Source organism: Camelus ferus, chromosome 7 (genome assembly GCF_009834535.1).
Source record: "Camelus ferus isolate YT-003-E chromosome 7, BCGSAC_Cfer_1.0, whole genome shotgun sequence".
In the NCBI taxonomy this organism is placed as follows: domain Eukaryota; kingdom Metazoa; phylum Chordata; class Mammalia; order Artiodactyla; family Camelidae; genus Camelus; species Camelus ferus.
The window spans coordinates 83,438,287-83,453,730 of NC_045702.1; the positions used below are offsets into that span (position 1 = coordinate 83,438,287).

Below are 15,444 nucleotides of genomic sequence, written 5' to 3' on the forward strand. Positions count from 1 at the left end.
CAGGGAAGCTGAGTGACTGGTCTCTCAGCACAGAGACAGGGAAATGGCAGAGGCTCTATGACCACGCAGGACTTGACTAGGGAGTTTACAGAACGCTGAGTTGCCATAAAAGAAGACAGGGATGGACAGAACACACACAACGGGAAAGCCCTCACTCCATGAAAATTCAAGAAAAACTGAATGTTACTGGATAATGGAATTCATTAGATACGTTCAAATTCAAAGGTCTATCATTTTTGAACATGACTCTTAATTTGAATCATTCATTTATTCAGCTGGTTACTAAGTGCCAACTATGTGCCAGGGACATTCCAGGCCCTGGAAACACAGTGGACAAGATAAACAGAGCCAAGGTGCACACAGTCACAGAAAAGCTGGGCTCTGTCCCTCCACGGCTTTCTGTCAACTGTCCTCCTCCTGATTTCTGTGGTAAGAGAACTAGCAGGGAGGGCTAGAGACACAAAAGAGACCATTTACACAGGGACACACGTACAAGCCGCAACCCAGGGGCCAGAGACAAGTGTCTGAGCCAGAGGCCAGAGAAGCGCCTGCCACAAGGTGGGCCAACCACAGAGAAACAGAGAGCAGGGGAGAGGTCAGGTGTGCATCTTGAAGGAAAGGGGTGACAAAGACCATCGAGAGCATGCTGAGGATTTCAGGGCTGGACAGCTGCAGGGAGCAAGCTGCAGGGTGTAGCAGCAGCACACGTGACATGTGATGGTGCAGTGTGTGTCACAACTGGCCTCCCACCCTCCCTGATGACAGGACGTTCCCTGGCTGCCTCACTCTGGCCTGCACCCCTCACTCACACACTTCCCTCTCCTGGCCCCCTAGGCAGATGCCCCCTCATTTCATGAACAACACCCCAGTCCTCAATCCTTGGACCTCTTTTCCATCTACACTCACCGTCTCAGGGATCTCATCCAGTCTGTGGCTTTAAATGAATTTAATGCCAATGCTTTTCAAATTCCCACCTCCTGTCCCACTGCCTGAGTTCCTGACCCTCACATCAGCTGCCTTCTCGGGACTCCACATACACAGCTCACGGCTTCTCAGACCACTGAAGCCAAAGCCAAACCTGTCACCCTCAGAACCAGCCACCACCCAGCGACCTTCCCTCTGCAGCTAATGTCCGCTCCATCCTTCCAATTGCTCAGGGCAACAAATTTTGTTGGGGAATAAAATGAAGCTACATTTAAAATCCTAAATATTAAAAAAGGTATAGAATTTATTATTAACTGTATTTGTTACTAATATTCTACAGTAAATACTAAATAGTCCATATACCTTGAAAATCCAAGGAAATCAACTATTACAAACTAGTATTGGTGTACAGAACCTATTGAATAAAAATATTAAAATTCAACAGAAAAACATGAAAGACTTCAAATGTACCCTGTTCTCTCACAGAAAGACTCAATAAGGTAATGATGTCTTTTCTAATCCAAAACATGAATTTAATGTACTCCCAATGAAAATTTCAACAGAATTTTCATATGGAAAAATTTTTCAGAAATATTTGGGGGCAGGGGATGATATCCTAGTCCCATCAAAAATTGAACGGTATCATAATGAAACTATGGTAAATAAAATAGCTTGCTACCAGCAAACAAATTGAACAAATGGTTTAGTATCTATGAATAAATGGAACAGAAAAGGAGAAAACACAGAAATATATGCAAAGCCAATCAGAACCCAATATATGCCACAGTGAGTGGCATTTCAAATAAAACCAATGAAGCAAAGAGTAGCCAAGAAATGTGGTCAGGCTGCAGGCTGGCACCTGGGGCGGGTCAGGTACCCACCGTCAGACAGCCTGGCAGTGAGAAAACAAACAATCTCTCTGGGGCTGCTTTAGCAACATCCATCAAAATTACACACTTCATACCCTTTGACCCAGTAATTCCTGTTCTGGGAATTCATCCAAGAGATACTCATAAACGTGTTCCAAGAAACACGCACAGCACATTCACTCCAGCATCATTTGTGACGGCAGTAGATTGGAAACAACCTAATTACACTCCCTGTGGAGACTCACTAAATAATGACACTACATCGACAGGGTGGAATATTTTGAGGTAGTCAAGAGAAAGACTACGGCCGAGGCTGACTCTTGGGAACAGAGTCACCTGGAATGCTTCTGAAAATCCTGACACGTGGTCGCACCCAGCTGAGCCCAGGAATCAGCATTTTAAAGCTCCACGATTGCAAGAACAGCCACAAGGGTGGGGATGGAGGGGTGGGGGGTTGGGGGCACCACGTGGATCTCGCAAAGGCAAATCCAGGTTCTGCTACTCATCTCCAAAACAGGCCTGGGCCAGTTCCTTAACTGCAACACAGAAAACACACACACAGACCGGACCCACAGGGCTGTGGGGCCAGGGACAATCTATGCACACTGGGAAAAGGACACCTGGCAACAGAAGACTGGGGCCTTGTCAGCTGCTCAGGGATGTAGCAAAAAGTTCACAAACACAGTGTATGGTATATAACAGGGAAATATATATAAATGAACATGAAAAATAAAAATTTTATAAAACAAAAATTTTACAAAAGTACGGACAACAGTTGCCTTTAGGGAGAACTCCTTTTCATGACACGCTCCTATAACTTTCAAAAATGTTTACCCTAAATGTAACTGCCAATTTTTACTCCACCACATAACAATCAGAGAGCAGGAAACTCAACATACCAACAGTCTGATCTTTTTCAGCAAATTGCAAGAAAATAAAAGCGAAAGAAACAGGGATTTAGCTACAGGCGATGTGCGGCTGGAGCCTTACTTACACATTTAAACAAACATGAGTTTTTAAAATTAGGACATTTTGAGAAAACTGGAAGTTTAAACACTGGCTGAAAGTATTCACAGATGAAATGATGCAGTAAAATTTGCTTCTAAATAACAGGGGGAAGAGAAAAGGTCGGGTGGTGCTGGAGCAGAAAGTGAATACATACATGCGGATGCAATGCATTCTTCTGTCTGCTCTCCTTTATATTTAAATTTGACCTCATACATTTTTCAGGAGGTGCATATACCTTCCTTTCAACAGGAAAAAAAAAACAAGCTAGCATAAAAAGTTATACTTCTTTAGTGTCACAGAAAAATATTCAAACAGAAGCTGGTTGTTTTAGTTTTGAAAAGAATCTGTTAGTTCTGGGAACAGTTTGGTTTTTTGGTTTTTTTCTTAACACAGTAAAGCGAACATATTCAAGTCCGGGCCTCTAGGCACACTGAGTACTGCTTCCATCCCTGTAACTCTGGCCCCTCCTTCTAACCGTACGATTTTAAGCAAAGCACTCCACCACTGTAATCTCCACTCCTCCATCTGTAAAAAGGAAGCAGATCGGGCTCCTGCATCTTGAAGGACACATTTCCCGGGGGAAGAGCTCCCTGAGGGAGTCTCACTCGCCTCTTCTCCCCTCACACACATGCCCGCTCTCACTGGCTAGGACATCAGCCAGGCCATTCCTCTGATTCGGCTTCAGTATCCAACAAACTCAATGTAAGTCACTGCTGTAAGCTATTCAAGACGACCATGTCTACAAACGAAGCCTACAGGCTATAAGTGAACTGCAAAATGAAAACAGAAATGCAGTGTTTCTAGAGGGGAAAAAACAATACTTCTAACAACCTATATCCGGTTTTCCACTTGTGATGTAAGTCAAATCCTTTGGAGGCCTCTTGTGCCTGACTGAGGCTCCTTGGAGAAAGGGCAGTTTCAGGGTAAATCTTGGGTGAGCGCAGCTACTCCACCAGATGCCCCTGAGGCCCAGGTGCAGCCTCAGGTGGAGTCTGAGAGCACTGCATCTAAGGGGAAAGACGGCAGACACCCCTGGCCCTCTGTTTACTCTTCTCTGAGCGCGTGATTACAGCCAACACCCTCACGTGAGCACAAGAACCTCTTCAGGCACCCAACACTGAACAGCGTACAACATGAAATCAAAATCAGCCAAAGGGGTGCAGGAAATGCTCAGGAAAACAGAAGCCATGGTGCAAGGCAACTTTATAAACATACTGTGTGTGTGTGTGTGTGTGTGTGTGTGTGTGTTCAAACACACGGATGCACACACATTTATATGCATGGAAAAAACTGCAGAAATATCCTAGAAAATTAATAGGGAGTGGTAGGATGTTTCCCGCTCTTTATACACCCTTATATTTATTTTCCAAATATTCTACATTGAGCATAATTAGGAAGAAAAACAGTTTAAGTAAAGAAACGCAATACTGATAACAGCAGCTTGTACCTACTTGGGGGCTCACTATGTGCCAGGAATCCCGCTCGCAGGTCTTACACACTGACCTCAGCCAATCTTCACCATAAGCCGATAGGGTGGGTATGTGGGGTGCATTCTGGCATGTCCACGTGACTCTACCAAAAGGCCTCCTGCAATGGGCACCTGAAAAAGCCGGGACCAACAAAGGAGGGACCCGTTCAGAGACAAACCCAGGACGCCAGCTCTCAGGCAGTGTGACTGCACGCAGAGCGGACGCCCTGGCAGAGCAGCACCTTCCTGCTCTCAGGACAGCCCATCTAAGGGACATCCAGGGCACCGATGTCACGAGAGGTGGGTAGGCAGAACCCAAGGAGAGGCGCTAAAGAACAAACTCAACATGCATCGGATGCTCACCTTACACAGAGCTAGGAGCTGAGAGGGGCTGAGGAAGTCTCCGCCCCAACAGTGAAAGATGTGGGAACCACCAGCCATAAACAGATGGTGAGATCAAACACATGCTCAGAGGACACAGTTACCTGTAGGGGACAGCAGAGGGACAACAGAGCTGGAAGGCCTGCTGCATGGACAAGAGCACGGAGAACATGAACAGTGCTGCACTTGGGGTGGACGAATCAGGAACAAGTGTGATGAAGACAAAGTACCTACTGAGGATACTATTAGGAAGACTGAAACTTCTCTTCCAAACTATGCCATCCCTTCCCAAGAAGCCGCTGGATCCTTGTAACAGCTGGACACAAAGGCCATGCCACCCGAAACGAGACAAAGCACCGAGCAGCGTTCTAACACACCTTGTCCTACCAGGCTTTCCCCAGACAGGTCTACACATCAAGTAGTTCCAGGACACCCCTTCTCACACAGCTCTGCTGGCTGCTTCCCTGTGCAGGAGGGAGGGATGGCTCGGGGGTAGACTCAGGGCGTGTGACACCATGCAACACTGACAGCACAGGAGTGCCCTGTCCCTCATCCAGGCAGAGCTCCCAGGTGGAGACACAGTGTCCAGGGAAAACAGCTGACCCTTGAACCTCGGGGGCCAGGGGCCCTGACTCTCCACATAGCCCACAACCCACCTACAGCTTACAGTCACCTTCCCTGTACGTGCTTCCTCCACATCCACGGTTCCACAGCCACAGATGCAGCCAACCAGACAGTGCAGTACTGCAGCATTTACTACTGAAAAAACCCATGTATACATGGATCTGCGAAGGCCGAGGCTGTGTTGTTCAAGGATCAACTGTAATTTACTTTCAGTGCTATTTTCTTTCTTTTTTCTTCCTTTTTAAAGAATTCTGTTTGTGATTAATAAATGCAAAAGCCAGAGGTGGCACAGCCATTCGTACATTTTTGCCAGCATCCTAGTACCAGCAAATGCAGTATCACTATGTTGCCTACAGCGACACCTGCCGATTCAGAGGGGAACTGCAGGACTTCTGGCCACAAACGGGACCAGATCCAGAGATGGAAGCCAAGAGGCAAAGCCCCCCCGGCAGCTCTGAGGTGACTGACTTAGGGACCAGATCCTTGCTGCTGTTGGTTTTGCATTCCCTTCTCCTTCCAAGGCACTAGTAATGTCAGCATTTTCGAAAGATGCCCAGCACCCCAGAAGTCCTCTGGGCACAGGTCGACAGGTCAAGTACAATATAAACACTGGGACTCCAGGCAGCACGTTTTACAGTATCTTTACTACGGACAACTCATAAACTGTCAGGTGTCTTCACAGAAGGTAGGCATATTCTCAAAGCTATCTTGTATGAACAGGGAAATTTTTGTGTGCCCAAATTCTCTCTCTCCTCTAAGGACTAAACCTTGGCACTTTAAGCACTGGGGATGGGGGCATGTGGCTTTCTGTGTAAAAAATTTGTCATTTTATGTATAGATGAAAATGTACACTGCAAAAACTTCAACTTGTGGTTGGCAGGGCCTAGGTTGGAGACAGGGAGTTGACTCCAAAAAGGCAAGTGGGGTTTACAATAGTCAAGACATGGAAACAACCTAAATGTCCATGGACAGATGACTGGATAAAGAAGTTGTGGAGGGGAGGGTATAGCTCAAGTGGTGGAGCACATGCTTGACCTGCACGAGGTCCCAGGTTCAATCCCCAGTACCTTCTCCAAATAGAAATAAATGAATAAATCTAATTAACACCCCTCACAAAAAAAAAAAAAAAACATATGTTTTGATATCCTAAGTGAAGTAAGCCAGAAAGAGAAAGAAAAATACCATATGATATCACTTATATCTGGAATCTAAAAAAAAAGACACCAAATTAACTTATTTACAAAACAGAAACAGACTCACAGACATGGAAAACAAACGTATGGTTACCGCAGGGGAAAGGGGGTGGGAAGGGATAAATTCGGAATTTTGAGATTTGCAGATTCTATCCACTATATATAGAATAGATAAACATCAAGTTTCTACTATATAGTACAGAGAACTATATTCAGTATCTTATAGTAATCTATAATGAAAAAGAATATGAAAAGGAATATATGTATGTATACGGATGACTGAAACTTTGTACTGTACACCAGAAACTGACATATTGTAAACTAACTATACTTCAATAAAAAATAATATTAAAAAAAAAAGCAGCATGTGGAAACTGGGCTGAAGGAGCTTGCTGTCTTGACTCTGATAGCGCTTACAAGACTGCACTTGTCAAAGTCATAGACTATTCCTAAAAGAGTGAATTATATTGTTACACAAACTACACTTCAGATAAAAAAAAATACTGAACTGTATACAAGGAATAACTTACAACAAGAATACATGTGTAAAATATATGCATAAGTGTGTATTATCTTGTTTCGTTTTTTTCCCAGTGCCTATGTTGAATGTGTTTAAATTAAACAGGCATGTAACTTGCCTGTAGGATGAGAGAAGGTAGCCATCACCACTACCTAATACTGGGCAGAACCACCAGCAAACGGGTAGCAAGCAGGAGTATCAGAAATTAACCATCTCAGACTGGATTCTAGGAAACTGATTTTTGCACGTGCAAAAAATGCTTCTGTGTGGTCACCTAAAGAATAATTATCTCAAGTTATTTAATTAACAGAACCACAGAGCTACAGTTTACAGGATGAACGATTTTGAGCACTGACTGGAGGGACCTGGGGTACCATGAAGGCACTGCATTTCAGATGGAACTAAACAGATCTGGGTCACAACTTCCTGTTTTGTTCATGGAAAACCAGTTAAGTATCTGAAGGCCGAGAAGGTTCAGTTCTTGGAAGCGTTGATCCTGCAGCACCAGCCTAAGGTTTCCTGGAACCCATCCAAGTCTTCAGTCTATACTTACACCAGGTTAGCAAAACTAATGTTGATGCTAACCCAGAACACAACTCACTGGTCCAAGAATAGAAAACGGGGTCTCTTACACAGACAACAAGGCAGCTATTCTAATCTATGACTCAGGGATCAAAAACAAATCCCCTGTTTTAATAAAGTTTTTAGAAATTACAGAATGAACACACAAAAAATTAAACTATATTCAATCGCTTGTCATAATCTATAATGAAAAAGAATATGAAAAAGAACATATATATGTATAACCAAATCACCATGCTATACTAACCAGAAACTAACAGAACACTGTAAATCAACTATACTTCAATTAAAAAAAGAAAAAAAATGCAAAAAAGTTAGTAAAACAAAATATATGCTCCTTGTAGAAAAATTAGGAAATATACTAAGGGGCAATGATGACAATGAAAAGCACAATTCCGCCACTCTGGGATAACCACTGTTAATAATGCGGTTCCTTCCAGGCTCTTCCTCTGCATATGCGGTTAACCCCCTTCCTTGAACAACGTGGCGGGGTCGGGGCACCCGCCCTCCACACAGTCGAGCTTGGACTTCAAGACTCCGCAGTCTTGCCCCAACCCATCTTCAGAAAATTTACTTTCCCCTACTCTGCATTTTATGTCACTCTGAGTTCACTTTCCTTCAATTTAACTAGGAATTACATTCAAAGAGCTTCCAAAACAGGTCAGAGGGAGAGCATGAGGCAAGGGAAGAACAGAAAGGAGGCTCAGGCAGACAAGGGGACAAGGGGGGAGAGGTGACGCAGAAGAGGGCAGGGAACGGGCCCATCAGAGAGAGGAGACAGCAGATCTGCCTGAAGCCAGCGCCGGCCAGGCACACAGCCCTGCCCCTCAGATGGCGCCACGGCTCACACACAGGAAGGCAGCAGCTCTCCTCGCCTGGGAGCAGGCAGAGCAGCACCAGGAAGCGTAACTCCTGAGGAATGAGGACAAGGATGACACAGGGTTCGACTCAAGCACTGCCACTCATGAGCTGCGTGACCCCTGGCTCATTCGATAATCAATCAGTAGCCTCCAAGGACGCCGCTGCTGTTACCACCTTCGCATTACAAGAAAACTGAGCCCGGGAAGGGTGACACTGCTTGCCCAAGGTAACACACTGACTAAGTGGCAGGCTCTCAGGAGACTCTGGGTCCACAGTCCCCTATCCAGACAACCTCTTCAGGTGCACAATAGACCAAGGGACCGAGCGCCGCTGCCCCAGCAGGGAAAGAACAGAGTCAGGACCCCGAGGTGAAGCCTGCACACAGACAGGTGGTCTCAGGAGAAAGCAGAGCCCCATGAGCCCAGGGCCCTAACTCTGGCTTCAGCGCTTTACTGGCTGAATGACCGTGGACAGAGTATTACCTGACCTCGCAGAGAGAAAAAGGAAGGCTGAAGCCAACCGACCTCCCAAAGTACTGCAAGGGCGTCTGCAAACAGGAAGTGCTACAGGAGTGCTGGGATAGAGTCAGTGCGCTCCCAAGTGAGGACCACTCATGGACAAACCCAACCACCAGATGTCAGGCAAGAAAGAAGCTGCAAAGTAGAAATTCTTACTTGGGAAGAGCTGGCGCTTCCCTCGGGGCTTCAGCAGCACCAGCATCTGCTCCTGGTGGCTCGGCCTCCTCTGCACCGCGGGCTTCCTCCTGTGCAGAGCCCCATGGGCCTGGAGGCTCCTGCGGCCCGCCCGTGTCTGCAGCGGAGTTGATCTCCACCTCCTGAACCGGGGCCGGGACCGGCTCCTGCTCAGCTGTGGCAGCTGCCACCGCCACGGCCTCCTCTTCTTCTTTTCTCCTGATTTTCTCCTCCAGCTCTTTTCTCCTCTTCTCATCATCCTGACGGGCCATGTGGTCAAAGGTTTTGAATACCTAAAATCAAACAGCAACCCAGCAATGAGTTCGTCTGCCCAGTACAGGACCATATGTTCTGTTGAACACAGCACAATCTGATAAGTAGAGAATGAAAAGGCAGTAGTTTAAGAAAAAGGTTCCCATTAGCAAAACGGAAATGTACTTCAACTTCACCAAGAGCTGCTATGAAAACAATCTTTAACAGGGGAGTTCCAAAATCTACAAAAGTGAAACCTTTACAAGCCAAGGCTCATGGTATTTACACCCCTATGAGCCCAACAGTCAAGTCTAAAGGATGCATCACTAAATGGTCTCACCTGTCATTACTTTTACAGCCTCAGACAGTCTTGTCCGAAACACAAAGAACACACTGTCCTGGTACTGAGAGCTGCGAAGACACCAGCAACTCAGATGCAAGAGGGAAGATGTGAATTAGCTGAATTTCAATCCACAAAATACAAGCCAGCTCACTGGACTACTGCTACCTTCCCACACTGCGTGAGCTGAGGGAAGGTGTGGGTCTTAGAAAGCTTGGGAATTGAACAAACATCCACGATGTGCCTACAATGTGCACAGAACACAAAAAACCCAAGTGACAGCCCCCACCCTTGAAGAACTCAAAATTCTGGTGCGTGGATCGGCCATTCATCTTTCCTGGGACACAGTTGCACCCATTAAATCGCTGAGACGCTCTATCCGAAGAGTGCACGAGAAAATGGCATTTCATACGCATCATTCAAGGGTACACATAACCCTGAAGCTGCCAGGGCAGACCCCCACGTGACAACTGACAGGAGAGGCTATGATAAATACGTGTGATGCTGTCAGCATGATGGTGCAAATGAGCATTTTTGGTGCAAGAAAGCAAAGGAAGTTTCTTAGAAGCAGGGGCTCTAAATCAGACCTTGAATGAAAGGCACATCTTCCAGAGGGAACTACAGGACGAAATGTCATGGCTCCAAGAGGCGGGGTCACCAAGAACACCTCCAAAAGTCGCTGAAGACAGGGAAGCTGGGAGTAGGCAGACCCTTACACTGAATCCAGCAACCACACTCCTTGGTATTTACCCAAAGGAGTTGAAAAACATATGTCCACACAAAAAACCTATACATAGATGTTTACAGCAACTTTGTTCATAACTGCCAAACCCTGGAGGCAACTGAGACATCTTTCAGTAAGTGAATGGATAAACAAACTGTGGTACATCCAGACAACAGAATATTATTCAGCAATAAAAAGAAATGAGCTATCAAGCCATGAAAAGACATGGAAGAACTTCAAACGCAGATTACTAAGTAAAATAAGCCAACGTGAAAAGGCTACATAGTGTATGATTCTAACGATACTACATGACATTCTGGAAAAGGCAAAATTTTAGACAATAAAAAGACTTGCTTGAGGGTTGTGGGATGGGAAGAATGAACAGGTGGAGCATGCAGCACTTCTAAGGGCAGTGAAAATATCCTTGTGATACCATAATGATGGATACATGTCATTATATATTTGTCCAAACCCCATGAAATGAACAAGTCTAAGTGAACCCTAGCAGGGAGGGTAGAGCTCAATGGTAGTGTGTGTTTAGCATGCAGGAGGTCCTGGGTTCAATCCCCACTACCTCCACTAAAAACAAATACACAAACCCTAAAGTAAACTATGGGTTTAGCTGACTATGATGTGTCAGTGTAACTTCACCAACTGTAACAAATGCGCCACTCCGGTGGGGGATGTTGATAATGGGGAGGCGGTGGGGGTGGGAGGGCAGGGGGTATATGGGAAATCTCTGTATCTTCCCGTCAACTTTGCCCTGAACCTAAAACTGCTCTAAAAAATACTCTTAATAAAATTAAAAATAAAAATGTTTTGAAGTGTGTAGGAGTCAGTTTCCAAAGGGCTAAATAAAATACAGTGTGCACTGAGCCGTAAGACAGAACAAAAGGAGAACGCTAACTTACTGAGCTATTATGCCAAATGTTTCTACACTCTCTCAAGCCCCCCATGAAAATGCTGTGAGGAGGAAAGCACCCAGTTTCAGAGCTAAGGGAAAACTAAGCTCAGAGAGGACAGCCTGCCCAAGGTCCTGCCAGGGAAAGAAGAAAATAAAAACGTATACAGGAAGCACTGAACACTGAAAGGAGAGGGAGGCAGAGGAAGGTAAGCAAAATTCTAAGGCTGAAAACTGGAACCATCCCCACGTCTACTTCTTCAGGGAACCTGAGCCCCTGACTCCGTGTCTAGGAGCCTGGACACCAGGCCCTCCCTCCCTCAAAACCGTTCATCCTCCTGATGTCCCAGATCTTCATCTTAACTCCAGAAAAAAAGCAACAGCAAGGGCCGTCTCCAAACACCTGGACCTCCCTTGGCCCCTGGGTCTCATATTCCTCACCGCAGTGTGGCACCCTCGGCCTTGGCTTACTCAGTGCTCCCGTCGCAATTAACCTGTCACCTGTTTCACCTCTCATATCGCTACTGACCTCAGCACTCAATCTAGAATCCCGGATTGTGGAACTGGAAGAGATGCCCACGACCTCCAATCAACCTTCTCAACTGACAAGAGAGGAGAGTCATTCTCCCAAGGTTTCACAGCCAGCTCAGTGAGGAACAGAGCCAGCTTTCCTGATTCTCGTGGCAGGACTTCTACTAAGCCGGCTTCTTAAACTGGACTCCAGGATAAACACAGAGGAGTAACTGAAATAAACAAAACGTCACTCTAGACTTACTGTTTTCTTGAGACATACTAATATATCACGGAGTGGAATGCAGTCTTCACATGCATCTTTCCTGCTGAGGACCCCGAAAGCTGTACATGCAGGCCATGCAAGCCCTTAGAATAAGGAGGAAAAAGTGTGAGGCTTAAACCTCACCAACAGTCCACACCCCAAAGTATCAGGGGAGAAGTTTCATTACGCAGCACCCCAACACTCCCATCCAAACCCTCTTTGCCTGAGTTCTGAAGAGACCCCAAGCACTCGACTTGAGGTCTTATGTCAGCAAGTCAGGGTGGAGAAGAAAACCCCTAAAAGGCAGACAAGCAGGGGTGGGTGTCAGGAGACCGCACACCACCACTGAGAAGTAACACTGTGCTGCCCCAAGTCACTCAATCTGACTCACTATCTTAACGTCTCACCAACAAACCTCCTGCCCAATTCTGAACTCACCTTTACAAGCCTCCTGCCAAATGCCTCTGTAAATAAACGAACAGCTCCCCAGGATTTACCCTGACCAAACCAACCAAAATACATGCTCTTCTAAAGTTCCTCAGGCAATGCTGGCGATTGCAAACCACTTCCAGAAAACACTACACCCCTCTTAACCATCTGCTAGAAACTGTCCCCCTTGGCTTCTGTGAAACATACTGCCCTACCCACTGCCCTCCATCCACTCCACTCACAGTCACTTGTTTCTCCCATCCTTTCACTGGGATCCTTCCCCAAAGGGCTATCCTCCACCTTCGGCTCCTCTCTCTCCTTCAAACTACTCAGATTCCTCTACCTCCCACAAGATCCAGTCCCACAATTCAACAGTCCGTGGGCAGGGACTTCTACCTGCAATCTCAAATTCAATTTGTCTAAAATTAAGTTTCCTCCCCTAAACCCAGGTGACAGTTTAGTGAATGCAGTATCATTTTTCTAGTCACCCCAGGTTGGATCACCTGTGGCTTGTCCCAACCCTCCCTCTGCCCTGCTCTCCCATTTCCACTTTACTAAACCCTCCACCAAGTCTTAACCTTTAAGAGTCTGGAACATAGTAGGTGTCTTATACACTATTATCAGATAAATGAATTACCTCTGTCAGCTCATCTGTAGAACAAGAGAAGAGATCTAACTTTCAGGTTGTGTTAGGAGTATAACAGCCTAGAATGTAAAATACCTAACACAACTAGTAAATGTTCCTTTCTCCTCATCTTTTCTGCAAAAGATCACCCTGGACAAAAGAGTTCCCACCCTACACTGGATTGGTTAAATAACAGAACAGAAAAACCTGGAATCTCAGAAAAGTGAAGTTTTGAGTTCAAGCTCTATGACTGAGTTTCATCAAATCACCTAAACTTGCTGAACTGTCACCTTCATCTGCCACATAAAAATTCAACCTTATCTATTTCACGGAGTCTTCCATGAAAACATTACACTGCCATAAAGGCCAGCTAAAACCCATCTCTGACATGCAGTTCTCTGATCACTCAAATGGCAGTTCACCACTAAAAGGATGAGAAAGAGCCTTAAGTTTTTAAATTAAATACCAAGTCCACCCCTCATTTTACCATATTATCTTCGGGAGTTACTCAAACATCCTAAGCTTTTGTTTTTTTCACGCAGGCACTGAGGAAAATATCTGACCAACCCGAAGCTTGTAGCAAGACTTCCTAAGATTAACATCTGAAATCACTTTATAAACTGTAAAGTGATACAGAACCGTGGGAGGTATCACAGGCATTTTTAACTTCTCAGATTCCCCAGAGCTTGACTGAGTACCTACTTTCACTCCATCAAAGTCCCACCTTGCCTACAAAACTTTTCTTGATTTCCAAACCATCATTTGTACTCCTCTCCTTCCAATGGGCTGTCACATAATTGACCTTGCACAGTTCTCTGTTACTCTGTTTTATCCCTTTAACTAGAACATAAGCGTCCCAAGGAGTGAGACCATTATTTAACCATTCACATTACCAGTGCATCTCCAACGCCTGTGGCAGTTGAGAGTGTAAATATATTCAGTACAAAAATTTTTGCTTATAACATTCCAAGCACCCAACCAACTTCAGTGAGTAAGTGTTAACAGCATCTCAAACGTACGATAAACTTAAGCTAGGATGTGCAGATATATGCTCAAATGTAAACTTAGTAAGTACTACTATGACTGTCTTTGACCTGAGAAGTCACATTTCAAACAAGGGGGCCACACCCATCAATCACCGTCCAGTCTTCCTAGTTCTGGGGTGTGCAGGCCTTCATGCTGCCGCCGCCTTCCCCTGTCCAGCCTGCACTGCTGTCATTCCCTGACCGGCAGGTCCTGACACCTGCACTACCGAGAGCTGACCGGGGCCCTGAGTGTCGATGTACTACTTCTGATACCCAAATGCACCCTTTGCCAACCCGGCTGCTTGAGAATTGGTCCCTCTCCCACAGGAGGGTAACCTGATATGCGACCAGCGTCTTGGCTGAAGCCGTGGCCCCAGGAGGCGGGTCCGGGGAAGCTGCAGAGGATGAACTGTGGCCGGGAGCGGAGGGAGTGAGGGGCTCGCGGGGCAGGCTTACGGGGGCCTGGGCTCCCACAGCCTCCCCACACCCCACTCTGAGACCCCCCGCCCGCCGCGCGTTACCTGCAGCACCAGCGCCTGCGCAGCCCCCGGCGGGAAGCCCATGCGGTCCGACGGGTGGCGCAGCAGGCGGTAGAAGTCCGTCTTGCGGTAGAGGAAGCCAAACAGCACGCGCAGAAAGTCCTGGACGTTGCCCACGTGCTGCAGGATGCCCAGCAGGGCCTGGTCGTACAAGCTCCGCTGCCCCGGGCTCCATGGCGTCGCCGGCCGGAGGAAAGCTCAATCACTGCGGGCGCGGCCCGGACGCCGGCCTATGGCCACTTCCGGTGCGCTGTAGTAACGGCTCCGGCCTCTAGCGCGCCCGTGAACTTCCGGCCCGCGGTGCGCGGTGGGGCTGGGTCCGACTGCGCTTGAGCGGACTTGCCCCGGCCCCGGCCCGGTCCCCACCGCCCCTCTGGCTTCCCGGAGCAGTCTCACTAAGTAGCCAACGTGGGCCCCAAAGTGGGCTACTAGGTGCAAGAGGACCCGGGGCTACAGGGCTGAGGGCGCCTAGTGGCCCTGTTGGAGACGGGCGGAAGAGGTGCAGCGCGGACAGCATCACGTGATCCTCGGTGCTGTCACGTGATCGATATGCGGTGTTCCCGAATGGGTGTCCAGAGCCTCAGGTTACTGGCGGGACAGCGAGAGCCTTTTGCTAGTGCGTCAGCAGAGGAAAATGCGAGCATGCGGGTCGTTTGTGTCCTGTTAGTAACGGAGCCGTGAGTGAAATGCAAAGACACGTGCATAAATAAAA

The 15,444-nt window shown here is 46.9% G+C and overlaps 1 protein-coding gene across 4 annotated transcripts in view; it reads right to left on the reverse strand.

Annotated features, from left to right (window-relative positions):
* Positions 1 to 15,188, reverse strand: part of NUDCD3 (NudC domain containing 3) — an 87,301-nt gene extending 72,113 nt beyond the window's left edge. Inside the window, exons 1-3 of one of the 4 annotated variants that reach the window (XM_032484325.1) lie at positions 14,715 to 15,188; positions 9,105 to 9,415; positions 4,305 to 4,401 (exon numbers count right to left, since the gene is read on the reverse strand). In XM_032484325.1, coding sequence (XP_032340216.1) covers positions 4,305 to 4,401; positions 9,105 to 9,381 — 374 coding nt within the window. In that variant the 5' untranslated portion in view covers positions 9,382 to 9,415; positions 14,715 to 15,188. The remainder of the gene's footprint in view (positions 1 to 4,304; positions 4,402 to 9,104; positions 9,416 to 14,714) is intronic. The other 3 variants (XM_032484323.1, XM_032484326.1, XM_032484324.1) reach the window with 3 other exon arrangements.
* Positions 15,189 to 15,444: the final 256 nt, after the last annotated feature.